We start from the raw sequence: 13,916 nt of genomic DNA on the forward strand, positions 1-13,916 counted from the left end.
CAGGCGAAAAGTTATGATCCCTTATTAAGGTCACTTCCTAAATCCACTTCAGTCAGTGTAGATGTAGGGGAGGAGACATGTTAAAAAAAAGATTTTTAAGCTTCGATACAACTGAGACATGGATTGTGTGTGTGTGCCATTGAGGTTGAATGGGCAAGACCAAGCATTTAAGTGCCTTTGAACAGGGTATGGTAGTAGGCGCCAGGCGCACCAGTTTGTGTCAAGAACTGCAACGCTGCTGTGTTTTTCACGCGCAACAGTTTCCCCGTGTGCATCAAGAATGGTCCACCACCTAAAGGACATCCAGCCAACTTGACACAACTGAGGGAAGCAATTAGAGTCAATATGGAACACAGCGTCTCTGTGGAAACACCTTGTAGCTTCCATGCCTCGAGTAATTGAGGCTGTTCAGAGGGCAAAAGTGGAGGGTGCAACTCATTAGGAAGGTGACCTTAATGTTTTGTACACTCAGTGTAAGTGTCCAGCTATAAAGGTCCTTCATGGACAAACCTCTCCATATTCCCCACTCTAGACTCTGTTGTATAAGCGCTTTGCTTTTGGACTATAACAACTTTTTACATGTCGATTCCCTGATGTATTATCACTCACTCATGGATATGTGCATTTTCTCCTCAGCTTCACTAGTAAACGTGTTGTATCTCCCAACCCCTATCTGGACAACCCTGTGAACGGTTATGCCTGCCCCTCTGGAATGGCACTGCACTATGATGATGTGCCCATCAATGGAACGGTAAGGACACACACACACACACACACACACACACACTGAGAAAACAAACAAATTAGCGCACATATTTCTGCAATATCTCAGCAACTATTATATCTGGATGCTGCGCTGCTTGTGATGGCTTGCATCGGGTATCTTTCTGTTTCTCTTCCTCTTTCTCACTCTAATCCGACTTTGATTAATAATTGTGCAAGTGCTTTCCTCTGCTCTAGCTCACTTTTCTGTAACAATAACAACCCTTTGGCTTCCTCTCTTCTTTTCTCTTTTTTCCCCTTTTCCTGACTTTTTTTTTTGTTGCTCTTTTTCAAATGTACTCCTTCCCTTTATTCCCTTTTCATGTCCTTGTTTCTCTTATTTTTCTCTTTATTTCCTTTAATCTCCTCCTCCGTTTCCTCTCCTCTCTGCATGCCTACCTCTAACATAAGGACCCAGAGGCGTTATACTCCAGCCCTGCCACCGGAGGGCGACGTCTGAGAGAGGAGGTGTTGTATGAGGATGCTGACCTCTATGAGAACATGCCTTCGCCCAAGCTGGCCGCCCGCTACTCCCCCAAGCCCAGCCTCCTAGCCTCTTCCTCCAGCCACGGCAAAACCCCTGGCCCTGTTAAATCCAAATTCCTCTCCTCCTCTTCCTCAGCTAACACTAACACTAAAGCCGGTACTCAGGTGACTAACGCTCTGCTGTCTTAACATTAACGCAACCTTAATTAACACTGTATACTTTTCTGTCATCTTAAAGGGATAGTTCACCTCAAATTCAAAGTTCAAATCGTCTAAAGTCGAGTCTCTTATGCCATTTGTTGTATAGATCCTGCTATATGCATTCATCAAAATCTCAAGGCCTTAAACCCAAATTATTGGGAGAGATTGACAGCATCTGAATTCCATCTAATAACTTTGATCTTGGAGTTAGTTCTCCCTTTAACATGTTGTATGCGCAGTGTACACCTGCTCTTTCCATGACATAGGCTGACCAGGTGAATCCAGGAGAAAACTATGATCCCTTTATTGATGTTGCTTGTTAAATCCAATTCAATCAGTTTAGATGAAGGGGAGGAGAAGTGTTATGATTTGTAAGCCTTGAGACGATTGAGACATGGATTGTGTATGTGTGCCACTTAGAGGGTGAATGGTTAAGACAAAATATTTAAGCGTATTTGAACGGGGTACGGGAGTAGCTGCCAGGCACACCGGTTTGAGTGTGTCAAGAACTGCAACGCTGCTGGGTTTTTTCACTCTCAGCAGTTTCCCGTGTGTATCATGAATGGCCCACCACACAAACGGCATTCCAGACAACTTGACACAACTGTGGGAAGCATTAGAGTCAACACGGGCCAGCTTTCCTGTGGATTGCTTTCGACACCTTGTAGAGTACATGCAGCGACAAATTATAGGCTGTGCTGTGGGGTAGGGGTGCAACTCGGTATTAGTGAGGCGTTTGTAATGTTTTGTCCCCTCCGTGTGCTAGTGTGTTTTTGCTGAGGGAGAGGTAAGCGGTATGCCTAACAATGGGCAGGGGGAGGGATTCAATCATGGGATTTGAGTCTCAATTCTTATTACATTTATTATTCCTGCAGAAACATTTAATGTAATGGTGTTGATACTGGCCACCCAGAATCCAGGTTTTGAGACATTATCCTCAAAATCCCCGCTAGCTTAGTCCTGCTGTAGTGCAGCTCTTACTAAAAAATACTCTGTCCGGTATTGAGTATCTGGGAGTTAGTTAGGGTCTGAGACATTGACCATGCAACACTTTAGCTAGAGGCCTGATATCGGATTGAGAGAAGTAAGAGGGGATCGAATATCTGCAGTGTGTTTGGCAGCGTATCTGTGGGAGCACTTCAGACCACCCAGATGATAGAGGCTTTTCCTCCTTTGTGTGTGTGTGTGTGTGTGTGTGTGTCCTCTGTGTGTTTATACTGTTCCTTGCCTTTACAACGACCATCGCCTGCATGCATGTATGTAATTATATTTTTATAGCCTACATGGATGTGAGTTGGAAACGCCACCTAGCACTGTTACTCGCATAAGTCACCACTTGGCTTTGTAGCTTTGATGTGTGTGTGTGCTTGCATGCATCGGTCCGTGTGCGTGTGTGTTTATGGCCAGGGGTGTTAACATGGAACCCTGCGCCACAAAGCCTGCGCCAGTGTTTAATGTCATCCTGCTAGGTGTACAACTCCGGCTCAATGGCCCTGATGCTTTCAGTAAAGCTAATTGAAACTGAATGGTAGAGCACCACATCCAAACCCCTGGTTATATAGTAGTCCACACACACACACTCTCCAGGGGAATACAGTTCAATAGGGCTGGTTTAGCCTAATGCTGGGATTAATGTGGGATTCATACTTTTAGTGTCATGTGTTTAACGTGCAATTCATTTCTACAGCTGTGCACAGAGTCGTTCACATGATCTTACCCACCTGGGAATTTAGATGGGCATGGTTGATTTTTATTGGAAGTGGGTTGTGGACATTTTAACTGTATGTTTGAACTGTAGCGTAGTGGTTTTCATTATAGCTGCAAATTGTAGTTAATATTTTAAGGACTGTGCGTTTCAACCAGATTGTGAATGCCTGCTCTCTCGCTTCCTCCTTCTCGACCAATCAGCTGAAGGGAAAGAAGGCCCCAGTGACCAATGGGACAGCGTCTAAACAGAAGGTGGACAAGAACCAGGCCAAGAAGACCAATGGAACAACCAGTGGAGCATCTGTGAAACGCAACAACTCCAGTAAGAGTCTAGTGTGTGTGTGTGTGTGTGTGTGTGGGAGTTTGAGAGCTAGATAGAATGAGAGCGAGTGAGCGAGACACACACACCCATTCCCATGAGTGTATGAGTCTTTCTATAAATCATGACACAGTACATACCAGTGTGATAATTCATAAGCTACTGCTAGCCTGTCACTTCTAGTCAGCCCTTATACAGTCTGCTAGCTGTGATATTTAGCAGTAGCCTGGTCTTAGCAGACATGAAGTCTGGCTCCCCACTCCTCAGTCCCAGTCAAACCCACCACTGATCGCTTTCTAGGAAAACTGGAGCCACACACAAAAAAAAATCCGGAATTCACAAATTACAGTTGGTGGAGCAGCAGGAGTAAATATCTTTGGGTGATGCGAAGACGGCTTCCTTGAAACCATCCGTTGTAAATCCCAGCCTTATGGAGGATTACCATGACATACCCGGACCAAACTATCATTCAACGTCGAGTCAATGTTCAAGTAGCAGCTTGAATATTTGGCCAGGGTGACCCGTGGTTACTGGTGAGGCTAATCTTTGTGGTGAAGGTCTGTGTGTTTTCAGTAATGTGTGAACTACGACAGTTTTGAACCCACTTTCTCATATTTGGTCGCTTTTGTAAGCATCGTGTTCGTAGGGGATACCAACTATGTGCCATTTTGGATTTAGTGTATGTTACACAATACTTGTTTAATGTCAAGCTAAAATAGGCCCATATTGATGGTTGGAGATGTCAAGTGGTGGTTTGATTGATTATTTGGTCCTTCGTAGAGGCTAATGTGCTAGTGAGGCACGCACGCACGCACGCAGGCGCACACACACACTCACACACACAGTCGTACTTCAGTGGTGTGGAGAGGTTCTAGTGGCCTCTTTTTTTTTCAGCAGGGTCGGATCCTAGTCCCTACTCTACTCTGTTTGATTAAGGAGTGGTTATAGGCTGAGGTTTGGGTTCAATGGGTTTCTGGTCAGTTTATGCCTCGTCTACAACTCTGATGAGCATGGTCTTTTTCTTTCACCACTCCCTCCTTCCCTCTCATAGCAATCCACCCTTCTTCACATATTTCCTTACCTCCTTTTGGATCTCATTCTCTCCTTCTCCCCTCCCCCTAATCCCTCCTTCTCCCCTCCCCTTCCATTACCCGTTTCCCACCACCTTAAGGAGCATTTTGGTTTTAACGGCGCGAAGGGATATATGGCGTAAAGCCCCTCTCTCTCCTGCAGGCGCAGAGCAGTATAAGTACGGTAAGAACCGCGTGGAGGCGGACGCAAAGCGGCTGCAGGCTAAAGAGGAGGAGCTGATGAGGAGGAAGCAGGACATCAGGAACCGTCTGACCCAGCTGAAGAAGGACCGGAAAGACCTGCGCACCGCCATGGAGGCCAGCACCGGTACGACAGAGAGACAAACGCATGCACACTTAGACAGACAGACATACAGACACATTCACGCACACACACACACACACACTGCTTTTTCCAAGATAGAGAGAGAAGGGGGGTGAGGTAAAGAGTAAGTGGTGAGAGACGAAGGATTAGACGGGGGAGAGGTGGGAGTGAAAGTATGGGGAGATATTATTGGAGGAGAAGAGGAAGAGCGGTTTAGAGTGGTGGGAGATGGAATGAGTGTTGGAAGGAAGAGTGGACATGTGGGAGTTAGTGGTGTATGATGGAGTCACGGGTGGGAGGATTATGGTTAGGAGTGAGTGGTGCGGGATGGAAGACTGGTTTGGAGGGGGAGAGATGGGAGTCATGTAATCAGACGTTCTTATCCTGAGAAACTTGTCAATAAACTAAAATAACAGTAAGACGGGAACCGGGAGTGAACCTCCTTCCTCTTCATTCCTCCCTCCCTCAGGTAAGCGTTCTGCTGCGTCTCTGGTGGAGCGGCTGAAGAAGGTGGAGGACGAGTGCAAGCTGAAGGAGGACGAGAGGGTGAGCCTGGAGCTGGAGCTGACGGAGGTCAAGGAGAGTCTGAAGAAGGCCCTGAGTGGAGGAGTCACCCTGGGACTCACCATTGAGCCCAAGTCTGGCACCTCCAGCCCGCAGGTTAGACCTCAATCACATTTATTTTATCGAGACTTTTTACATCAGCAGATACCCAGCCTACAACCCCTAAGAGCAAGCAATGCAGATGTAGAAGCACAGTGGCTAGGAAAAACTCCCTAGAAAGGCAGGAACCTAGGAAGAAACCTAGAGAGGACCCAGCCCTCTTCTGGCTACACCGACCATGTCCATGACCTATGGCTGAGTTTCAATACTGTGAAAAGGTGTCCTTCTCTTGAATAATGAACAGACAAAAGCATTTTGTCCATGTAAATTTGTCTTCTAGATAGTGTAAAGGGACTTAAATTATTATTTTATTTTTTACCTTATGTGCATTTCTCCATCTGCATTTCAAAAACTTGTCTGGTGTAAGCTATATTCCCAACATACCGATGACAAACAGTCAACAGGCTTTTGATAAAGTGTTGAAAATGTTGCTGCTGACTCTGAATGGTGTGTATCTGTGTGTCCAGTCCCCAGTGTTGCTGAGGCGTACCCTAGAGAACTCTCCCATCTCCAGCTGTGACACCAGCGACACAGAGAGCTGTTCTACTCTGCCCGTCAACAGCGCCTCCCTCCTCCGCAGGACGGCCAATCAGAAACCCTCGACCGTCCGCGGCCACGTCCTCAGGAAGGCCAAGGTGAGACAGAGTTACAGAGAACAAACACACACGCGCTCGGAACACAGTCAGCACTCAGTCAACTGCATTGCCACACAACTGACACACACACATCCATTGCCACACATCCCAGCCCAGTCCAATGACGATACCGAATTTGCATTTAGCTGCATGTAACTGTAAGTACATGCGATTTTATGCGCTGTTTTATTTGCATGCATTTGCATTGATATCCTGACACCCAAGCACAGTCACTGTTCCCTTCGTTGCAGGAATGGGAGATGAAGACTGGCACATAAGCAGCAACTCTCTTCACAAACGATCCTATTGTACCAGCTTGTTTTTTTTGTGTGTGTATATATTTATTCACTTTTCACATGGGGGAAGAAGGTTGAAGAGGAGTACACTACAAGCGTAGCATAGCCAACCAGAAAGACGATGCTGATTTGAGTATACTTTATTTCCAAAACATAAAGAAATAGCACTCTTTTTGTAGCTTACTATTGTATAATACCGTGTATTATATCTGGCATGTTTGAACTACTCTGTCGTGCGGTTTTGGTATTCGTCCAATCGTTTTCTTTCTTTTCAAGCAGACATCCAATCATAGACGGTCTTTTGTGATCTGTTTCTCCATCACACACAAATCTGGTTTCTACAACTCTTGGGGTTCATAAATCAAGTGCAAAACCAAGTATTTATTTGTAAATGTTTATTAAGTAAACATCCCTGTGATTATTTATGTTGATAATATTTAATGCTTGTTTTATAGCATAGCTGGCTCTCCGTAAGCACCCATGTTATCTTTCCTACTCAGTTAGAAGCTCTCTTGTTCACAAGCATATGTTTAGAGTGGTAACTGCACTGCGCCACTAATGTTCACGTCATCTAAATGGGTTAATCGAATCATCAGTATCACTGTTAGGCAATCCAGATGATTTGCAGATCATCAAACCAGCAATACACCTACTCCCTACTGGTTGATGCTTGTGAGTGGGCCAATGGAATGCTTCACTCAGTAAAGTGCAGGTCAGGCTAAGGCGTGGTCGTGTCCTGGTGAGTTTGGCCTCTGGTATTGGAAAAATCCTAAAACCTCAAGTAACGTGGCCTCTTATATTTAAGCTTGACAACCAGGAGCCTCGGCCCAGCTCTTTTAATCATGCCACTGGTGTACTGTAGCCCTGTGATCTGATCTGGTGTGTGTATGTGTGGCTTGTGTGTTAGTGCGCACGACTGTGTGTGTGTGTGTGTGCGAGTGAGCATGTTTGTGGCTTGCGTGTTAGTGCGCACGACTGTGTGAGTGAGTGAGCGTGTTTGTGGCTTGCGTGTTAGTGCGCACGACTGTGTGTGTGTGTGAGTGAGCGTGTTTGTGGCTTGCGTGTTAGTGCGCACGACTGTGTGTGAGTGAGTGTGTATGTGGCTTGCGTGTTAGTGCGCACGACTCTGTGTGTGTGTGAGTGAGCGTGTTTGTGGCTTGCGTGTTAGTGCGCACGACTGTGTGAGTGAGTGAGCGTGTTTGTGGCTTGCGTGTTAGTGCGCACGACTGTGTGTGTGTGTGAGTGAGCGTGTTTGTGGCTTGCGTGTTAGTGCGCACGACTGTGTGTGAGTGAGTGTGTTTGTGGCTTGCGTGTTAGTGCGCACGACTCTGTGTGTGTGTGAGTGAGCGTGTTTGTGGCTTGCGTGTTAGTGCGCACGACTGTGTGTGTGAGTGAGTGTGTTTGTGGCTTACGTGTTAGTGCGCACGACCGTGTGTGTGAGTGAGCGTGTTTGTGGCTTGCGTGTTAGTGTGCACGACCGTGTGTGTGTGTGTGCGTGTGTTGAAACGTCTCCAAGGCACATTCCATCCCCATCACTACTACACTGTTAGAAATAGAGGCCTGTATGGTCAGAAATACTGTGTGTTCTCCGCTTCAACAAGAGACTGTGACCTAGTTGTGGATTCTTGAACTTCCAACTTCTACTGTAGCAACACGTTTCAGCTCATACACACCACATAGGCACGCGCACGTGAACACACAAGCACACACATTTATGTCATTTATTTCTAATGGTGCTTTTGGTAATGCTTTTACCACATCTACAGTACACTGCAAATACTGTCGTATCCACACAGCTCAGTGTAACCTAACCACTGTGCTTTGTAGGAGTGAGAAGTAGCATGTTGATGTACTACTGCAAACAAGCTTTTACCATTTACTCAAAGGCACATTTACCTTTTAAAATGGCTGGTTTATGGTGTATTTGGTTGGAATATGAGGCTGTGCATAGCAAAAATGGTCACCAATGGAGGTTTCTCAAGTTATCAGAGTGTAAATATTTGTATAGCTTTTCCATTCTGTCAGATTGATGCCGGGATTCAAATCCGATCGCATATATAAGCAGCATTTGCCGTGAATTGGATCTCCGCAAACCTGTGAACATTGCCTTTAAAGGGATGGTTTACACAAAATGACATATTCCTTACCGTGTAGGCAGTCAATGGACAAGGTATGACAGAAATCCATGCTTTGGATTAGTTTCCCTGGCACTGTTTTCGAAATGCTAACGTTTTAGCATTTGTAGCACAAATCCCATTGAAGCCATGGGACCAATATTAGCATTGTTCGTGCATCATCCAAAAGTATCTACATGTTATTGTGAAGCTCACCAAACGTCAGTTATTGATGATTTGAACATGTTTGAAAAATTCTGATATCGGTCCCATGTCTTGAATGGGATTTGTACCAGAAATGCTAAAACGTTAGCATTTGGAAAAGGTACCAGCCACTGCCAGGGAAACTAAACCCAAAGCTTGGATTGCTGTCACACGTTGTACATAGACTGCTTACCGTGTAAAGAAATCAATGTGTCATTTTGTAATTTGGGTGAACTACCCCTTTAAAAGCCACAATGTCTATAACCTGCCATGGGATTGAATTCCGGCCAAAGTCCCACTAGACGGCAGGCTAGAGCTAGTCATAGTCACCACGAGATGAGGGAGAGGAGGACAAGTTAAGTGTCTAATCCATTTTGAAAGCCAATCTTTGTATAAACACCTTCAAAACTGAAATGGGACAAGAGATATGTCAGTGAGAAAATGTGAACCCACATTGCGGGAGGGGAGATGGGGGGGGGGGGGGGGGGGCGGCAGAGGGAGTAGGGGAGAAACAGCAACATTGTTTGTTTTGCACCTTAGACTTTTCTACTCCATTGTACTTCTTTTGACAGTTGCCAACTCGGTGACGAACGGCTGTAAATAAAAGCAATAAACTTCTTTCCAAATGTCCTCGTTTCTTGTTTATTGGTGTTGGGTTAGCTGTGTAGTCAGACCAAATGAATCTTAAAACCAAGATACAGTATATGAGAAAACAGTTGTTCAAAACATGATCTAGCAATATTATCTGCTAGCAGGTGAAACTATACCATACACATCAATGCAGGAATAAACCCAAGAATCTGAGAAATCATAGTGATGGTTGCATTAGATCCGAATTCTCTGTCACTTGTTTTAGATCTGTAAAATGTTACAACTAGATCTGCTAACTCTTTCTCTCCTGCTGATTGGCTCGTTTGTTCGGATTCATCTGGATGGGTCTGAAGCAATGGGGGATGACAGGAGGCAATGGCTCTGAGGTTAAACTCTTGAACTTTAGTGTACATTTCTGAAATTTTCCACAACTGCTGATGCGCTCCAGAGCGGTGCAGCGGTCTATCTCAGTGCAAGAGGTGTCACTACAGTCTCTGGTTCAAATCCAGGCTGAATCACATCACGATTGGGAGTCCCATGGGGTGGTGCATAATTGGCCCAGCATCGCCGGGGCAGGCCGTCATTGTACCTAAGAATTTGTTCTTAACTGACTTGCCTCGTTAAATAAATACAATGAGAAGTGAAGGAGTCTGGTGTAAAGTTCTTACCCTGAAGTTTTCTCCCCAGTAAGCACAGGGTTGTCGGTTCAAGCTTTTAACCCCCATCAGTTGTCACATTCCACCAACTGCCATGACATCCAACTGCAATACCTTGGTTCTAACCCACAACCCTGTGCCACCAACTCCATCATACTTGAAATGCTTGTCTTCGTGTGCTCCACATCGACAGGTCTGCAAAGGCTCATTGAAGAGATGTGGCTCAAACCCATTACCCATTAGCCCATCCACTCTGCTCGTTGTTGGTGACGTGTTTGCCATTCACTTGATGAAACCCCTTCAGTAAAGTTTGATTTGAGCATTCCAATCGATCTGTTGCAATGCGCAAGATATTGGGAACGGCAGGATTGTTAGTTTAATTTCCATGTGTGTCATTAAGTGCATATTAACTGCAAGTTGGATAGGTTTCAAACAGAATTTCTCAAACCCCCAGCCATTCCATGTACTTGCTCTATTCCAGAGCTAGCACGGCTGAGTCAACTGATCATCAAGCCTTTATGGAACCGATCAAATTACGACAACAAACAAGTACAGTTAGGGGAGTGATTTATTCCAGAATGCAGGTTAAGTGACACTTTCTGTTGAGGACTTCAACACATTTTTAATTGACCAAAAATCAAACAAACCCCAAAATATTGATACAACGGCGGTCAATCGCACATAGTCTGTGTCAACAACAGTGAATCTCCTTCAGAAATATGTTGGATTCTCTTGATCCCTACAAGGGGGTGGGGGGGGGGGGAAATAATAACAGACGACGTCACTAGAAAACTAAGAACAAGCCAAATATGCGCATATATATATGTACAAAAGATGAAGAACAGAATATCAAATCGAATAGTCCAGTGTGGTGTACTGTCTGTTCGTATCAGATAGGCCTACATTATCATGACTGTAACTGACTCACTGGCAAGCTTGAGATTGACTCTCAACATTTGTCACTAAGACGTGTACTCTGCCTCAATCAGGACAACCCCATCATATGGCCCCAATATGTGAAGTACACTTGGTACACTGCACTCCTCAAGACTACATCATTAGTGTAAATGAAATGTCTTGGGAAATGTGCAATGGGAAAGAAAAATACTGACTAAGACTTACTTCACGTTATTACAGGAATTAAACAAAATGTATCCCAAATGCAATAGTGCAGAAGTGCAGGGTGTAGATTTGATCGTGAGAGATCCTTTCCAGTTAAACAATGGATACAACAAAAAGTAGCCTACCTATAAAAGTCTATGATACTTCGCTATACACAGAAATAATGCTGATACACGAGAAGCAAGCAATGGGTAATGAGAAAGCTCCCTGTGTCATTTTACTGTGATGGGGGCATCCAAAAAGACGTGTGTGTTTTCATATTCGTGTAAAATACTCACACTCAAGTGACTATATACAGTGGGAGGTTTTTCATATAAACATCTATGTACACAAACCAAATTATATAGGAGACCTACCACCATACCACTGCTAACTCTGCCTAATATAGGCTCATTTAACGACAGCCACACCTTTATCTCCATGACGACGACCTTAGTCTCTGGGGAAATGAACTCACGTTGACCTCTGACCCGGGGGTTAACTTGGCGGCGCGGTCAAATTGTTATTAGTAAATAAATAAGTAGAGGAAATGCAAAAGGAAAGGTCATAGAGCAGAGGAGTCTGCGTCTTTTTAGGCACGGTGGGACAAACAATGACTTTTTCTTTTAACCAGGGACGTGACATGCTGTAGCTTTGCTAAAATATCAAACACCATACAAAGTGTCACTCCTTTAACCTCACCTAGTAATCAAGTACCGTAAAAACATAAAAATGACATATTTCATTATTATAGAGCATTGTTATACATTGCTGTATGGCGAATGGAGACCGTTTAAACAAGGACTGTATGTAAATAATGGCGAATGAATGAGGATTTTCCCACATGCTTCATGTTAGCTCGACTCTTAAATACCTGTATCTGGGATTTATAAACAGTGCAACACCACCCCTTAGTGCCTATTTGGGTAATTGCATTATTTTCATGAACGCAACCTTGCCTCAGTTCAGACCAATGATTTATATATACACTAGATGACTTCTTCTGGGGCGCTGTGTTGACGCCACTGTGCCTCCATCTTGGCACTCCCCCACCAGTGTAAAAAATATTTTGGAAGCTATAGAAATGCATTTATTAATGTCTACATTTGTTTTTGTCAGACGTATTTTATTCCAGACACGTTAAAGCATACTTTTAAATTATATTATGTGAGCTAAACATTCAAATATATATAAATATATAAACATTTCCCTTAAAGTATATATATTTTTGTGTTACTAAATGTTACTTTCCCCTCTACAACAAAAAAAATCTTAAATACATGTAATTTTGGCCTTGAAACATTTAATTGAGATACTGTAGAATTCCATTAATTCCTATGGAAGACTGCTCCTACTGGGGAGTGCCAATATGGCCGACCGGTGGCTTCAAAGCCTCTCAATGGCCAATACATTGCATCAGCAATCCAGGGTTTATGTACATTATTGGTTCAGACTGCTCCCTTTCCACACCCTATCCTTCATATAACAACCCTGCAGATTTAAAGGGGGCATTTCATCTAATTCTTTCCTGAGAAAGAGTATTATTGCATTCTCAGGAGTATTATTGCATTTAAGTGAGAGAGAGAAACAGAGATGGCGTCAATTGTAAATTATGGGATTGTTAAAAAAATAAAAAAAACTTCTCTTCATTTTGTAGGATCCCCCAGAGTTGTAAACAAAGCTTTAATAACATATTTACCTCTCTTTTCTCCACTACTAAACCACAGTACCCAAACTGTGTGTGAGAATGATGTACTTTTCACAGCTATGGCCTGGTCATTGCATGGCTCTGTTTTGGTCATATTGTGTACCCCGCTATCCTTAGTGTACTATGATATCTGGGAACTACCTAGTGTGTGAAAACAGTCAGTGAAAAGATGAGTCTTACAGTACAGAGCGTTTTAAATAGCAGGCCAGTGGGTGGGGCTTCCTCTCTGTGATGTCACCGGAACTGTCCACCCTCACTGGGTGGCGTCCAATCAGTCTCTGCGGGGTTTAACCAATGAGAACACACCGAGCAAACACGACACAGGGTGCAACGGACACTGGGTGCAAAGAACACTGGGTAAAAAGCAGAGTTGGCCCACACCCCTGATGTTACAGTAACGCAGTGGAGGGAGGGATAGAGGGATTGAGGGAGAAGCAGAACGGAGGATACAGTAAGTGTCCCTCTGGTCCAGTGGCAAGAGCGAGAGCCGTAACAAGGGAGCGAGGGGCCATGGAGAGAAGAAGAGGAGAGAGAGAGCTAGAGTACTGCTAGACTGTAGTACTATGGTGGTTTCTCTTCCTCTGTAAGGGGAGTGGTGGATTGGTTGGTCAGACAGAGAGACAGAGAAGGAAGGCAGAGTAGAGTTCCCTGTGCTCGTTAGCATGGCTAGCTCTTTAGCATGGCTAGCTGGTTAGTGTGTCCTTGTTCAGCCATCAGCTGGTCAGGTAGCTGTGCAGCTCTCTGGAGTTGATGCTCAGCACCACACCCGAGTGGTTACCTAGCAACAAGGAGAGAGAATAAGTGGGTGAGACTAGTGCCTAGGGTCAGTTGGTTTTAAAAGGGAAAATCCCACATGCTTCTTTATCTTGCAACATTAAAGCACAATATCCTTGATCATCTCAAGGGTCATCTTTTAGCCAAACTCTTAACTTTTAAAAAGTAACTATTTTATTAGTATAAGTATTGCAATGCTGAAATGAATCTTTAATTCACAATATTGTTCTGGAGTTAGTAGCATTAGATTAAAGAAAATACTTTTGCAAATAACTAATACCTTGCGTTAGCTGCATGGGCTTGT

At 44.3% G+C, this 13,916-nt stretch overlaps 2 protein-coding genes across 7 annotated transcripts in view; one reads left to right on the forward strand and one right to left on the reverse strand.

Annotated features, from left to right (window-relative positions):
* Positions 1 to 9,412, forward strand: part of LOC139416195 (actin filament-associated protein 1-like) — a 60,729-nt gene extending 51,317 nt beyond the window's left edge. The window contains exons 12-18 of one of the 2 annotated variants that reach the window (XM_071164579.1): positions 637 to 751; positions 1,174 to 1,413; positions 3,358 to 3,478; positions 4,709 to 4,873; positions 5,340 to 5,530; positions 6,001 to 6,168; positions 6,420 to 6,593. In XM_071164579.1, the coding sequence (XP_071020680.1) occupies positions 637 to 751; positions 1,174 to 1,413; positions 3,358 to 3,478; positions 4,709 to 4,873; positions 5,340 to 5,530; positions 6,001 to 6,168; positions 6,420 to 6,446 (1,027 nt within the window). In that variant the 3' untranslated portion in view covers positions 6,447 to 6,593. Of the gene's footprint in view, positions 1 to 636; positions 752 to 1,173; positions 1,414 to 3,357; positions 3,479 to 4,708; positions 4,874 to 5,339; positions 5,531 to 6,000; positions 6,169 to 6,419 lie in introns of both variants that reach the window. The other variant, XM_071164580.1, reaches the window with a different exon arrangement.
* A 1,167-nt stretch (positions 9,413 to 10,579) lies between these two features.
* LOC139416202 (VPS10 domain-containing receptor SorCS2-like) overlaps positions 10,580 to 13,916 on the reverse strand; it is a 337,490-nt gene continuing 334,153 nt past the window's right edge. For 3 of the 5 annotated variants that reach the window (XM_071164596.1, XM_071164597.1, XM_071164595.1), the window contains one exon: positions 13,384 to 13,616. In XM_071164596.1, coding sequence (XP_071020697.1) covers positions 13,552 to 13,616 — 65 coding nt within the window. In that variant the 3' untranslated portion in view covers positions 13,384 to 13,551. Of the gene's footprint in view, positions 13,617 to 13,916 lie in introns of all 5 variants that reach the window. The other 2 variants (XM_071164599.1, XM_071164598.1) reach the window with 1 other exon arrangement.

The sequence above is a fragment of the Oncorhynchus clarkii genome, chromosome 9 (assembly GCF_045791955.1).
Source record: "Oncorhynchus clarkii lewisi isolate Uvic-CL-2024 chromosome 9, UVic_Ocla_1.0, whole genome shotgun sequence".
In the NCBI taxonomy this organism is placed as follows: domain Eukaryota; kingdom Metazoa; phylum Chordata; class Actinopteri; order Salmoniformes; family Salmonidae; genus Oncorhynchus; species Oncorhynchus clarkii.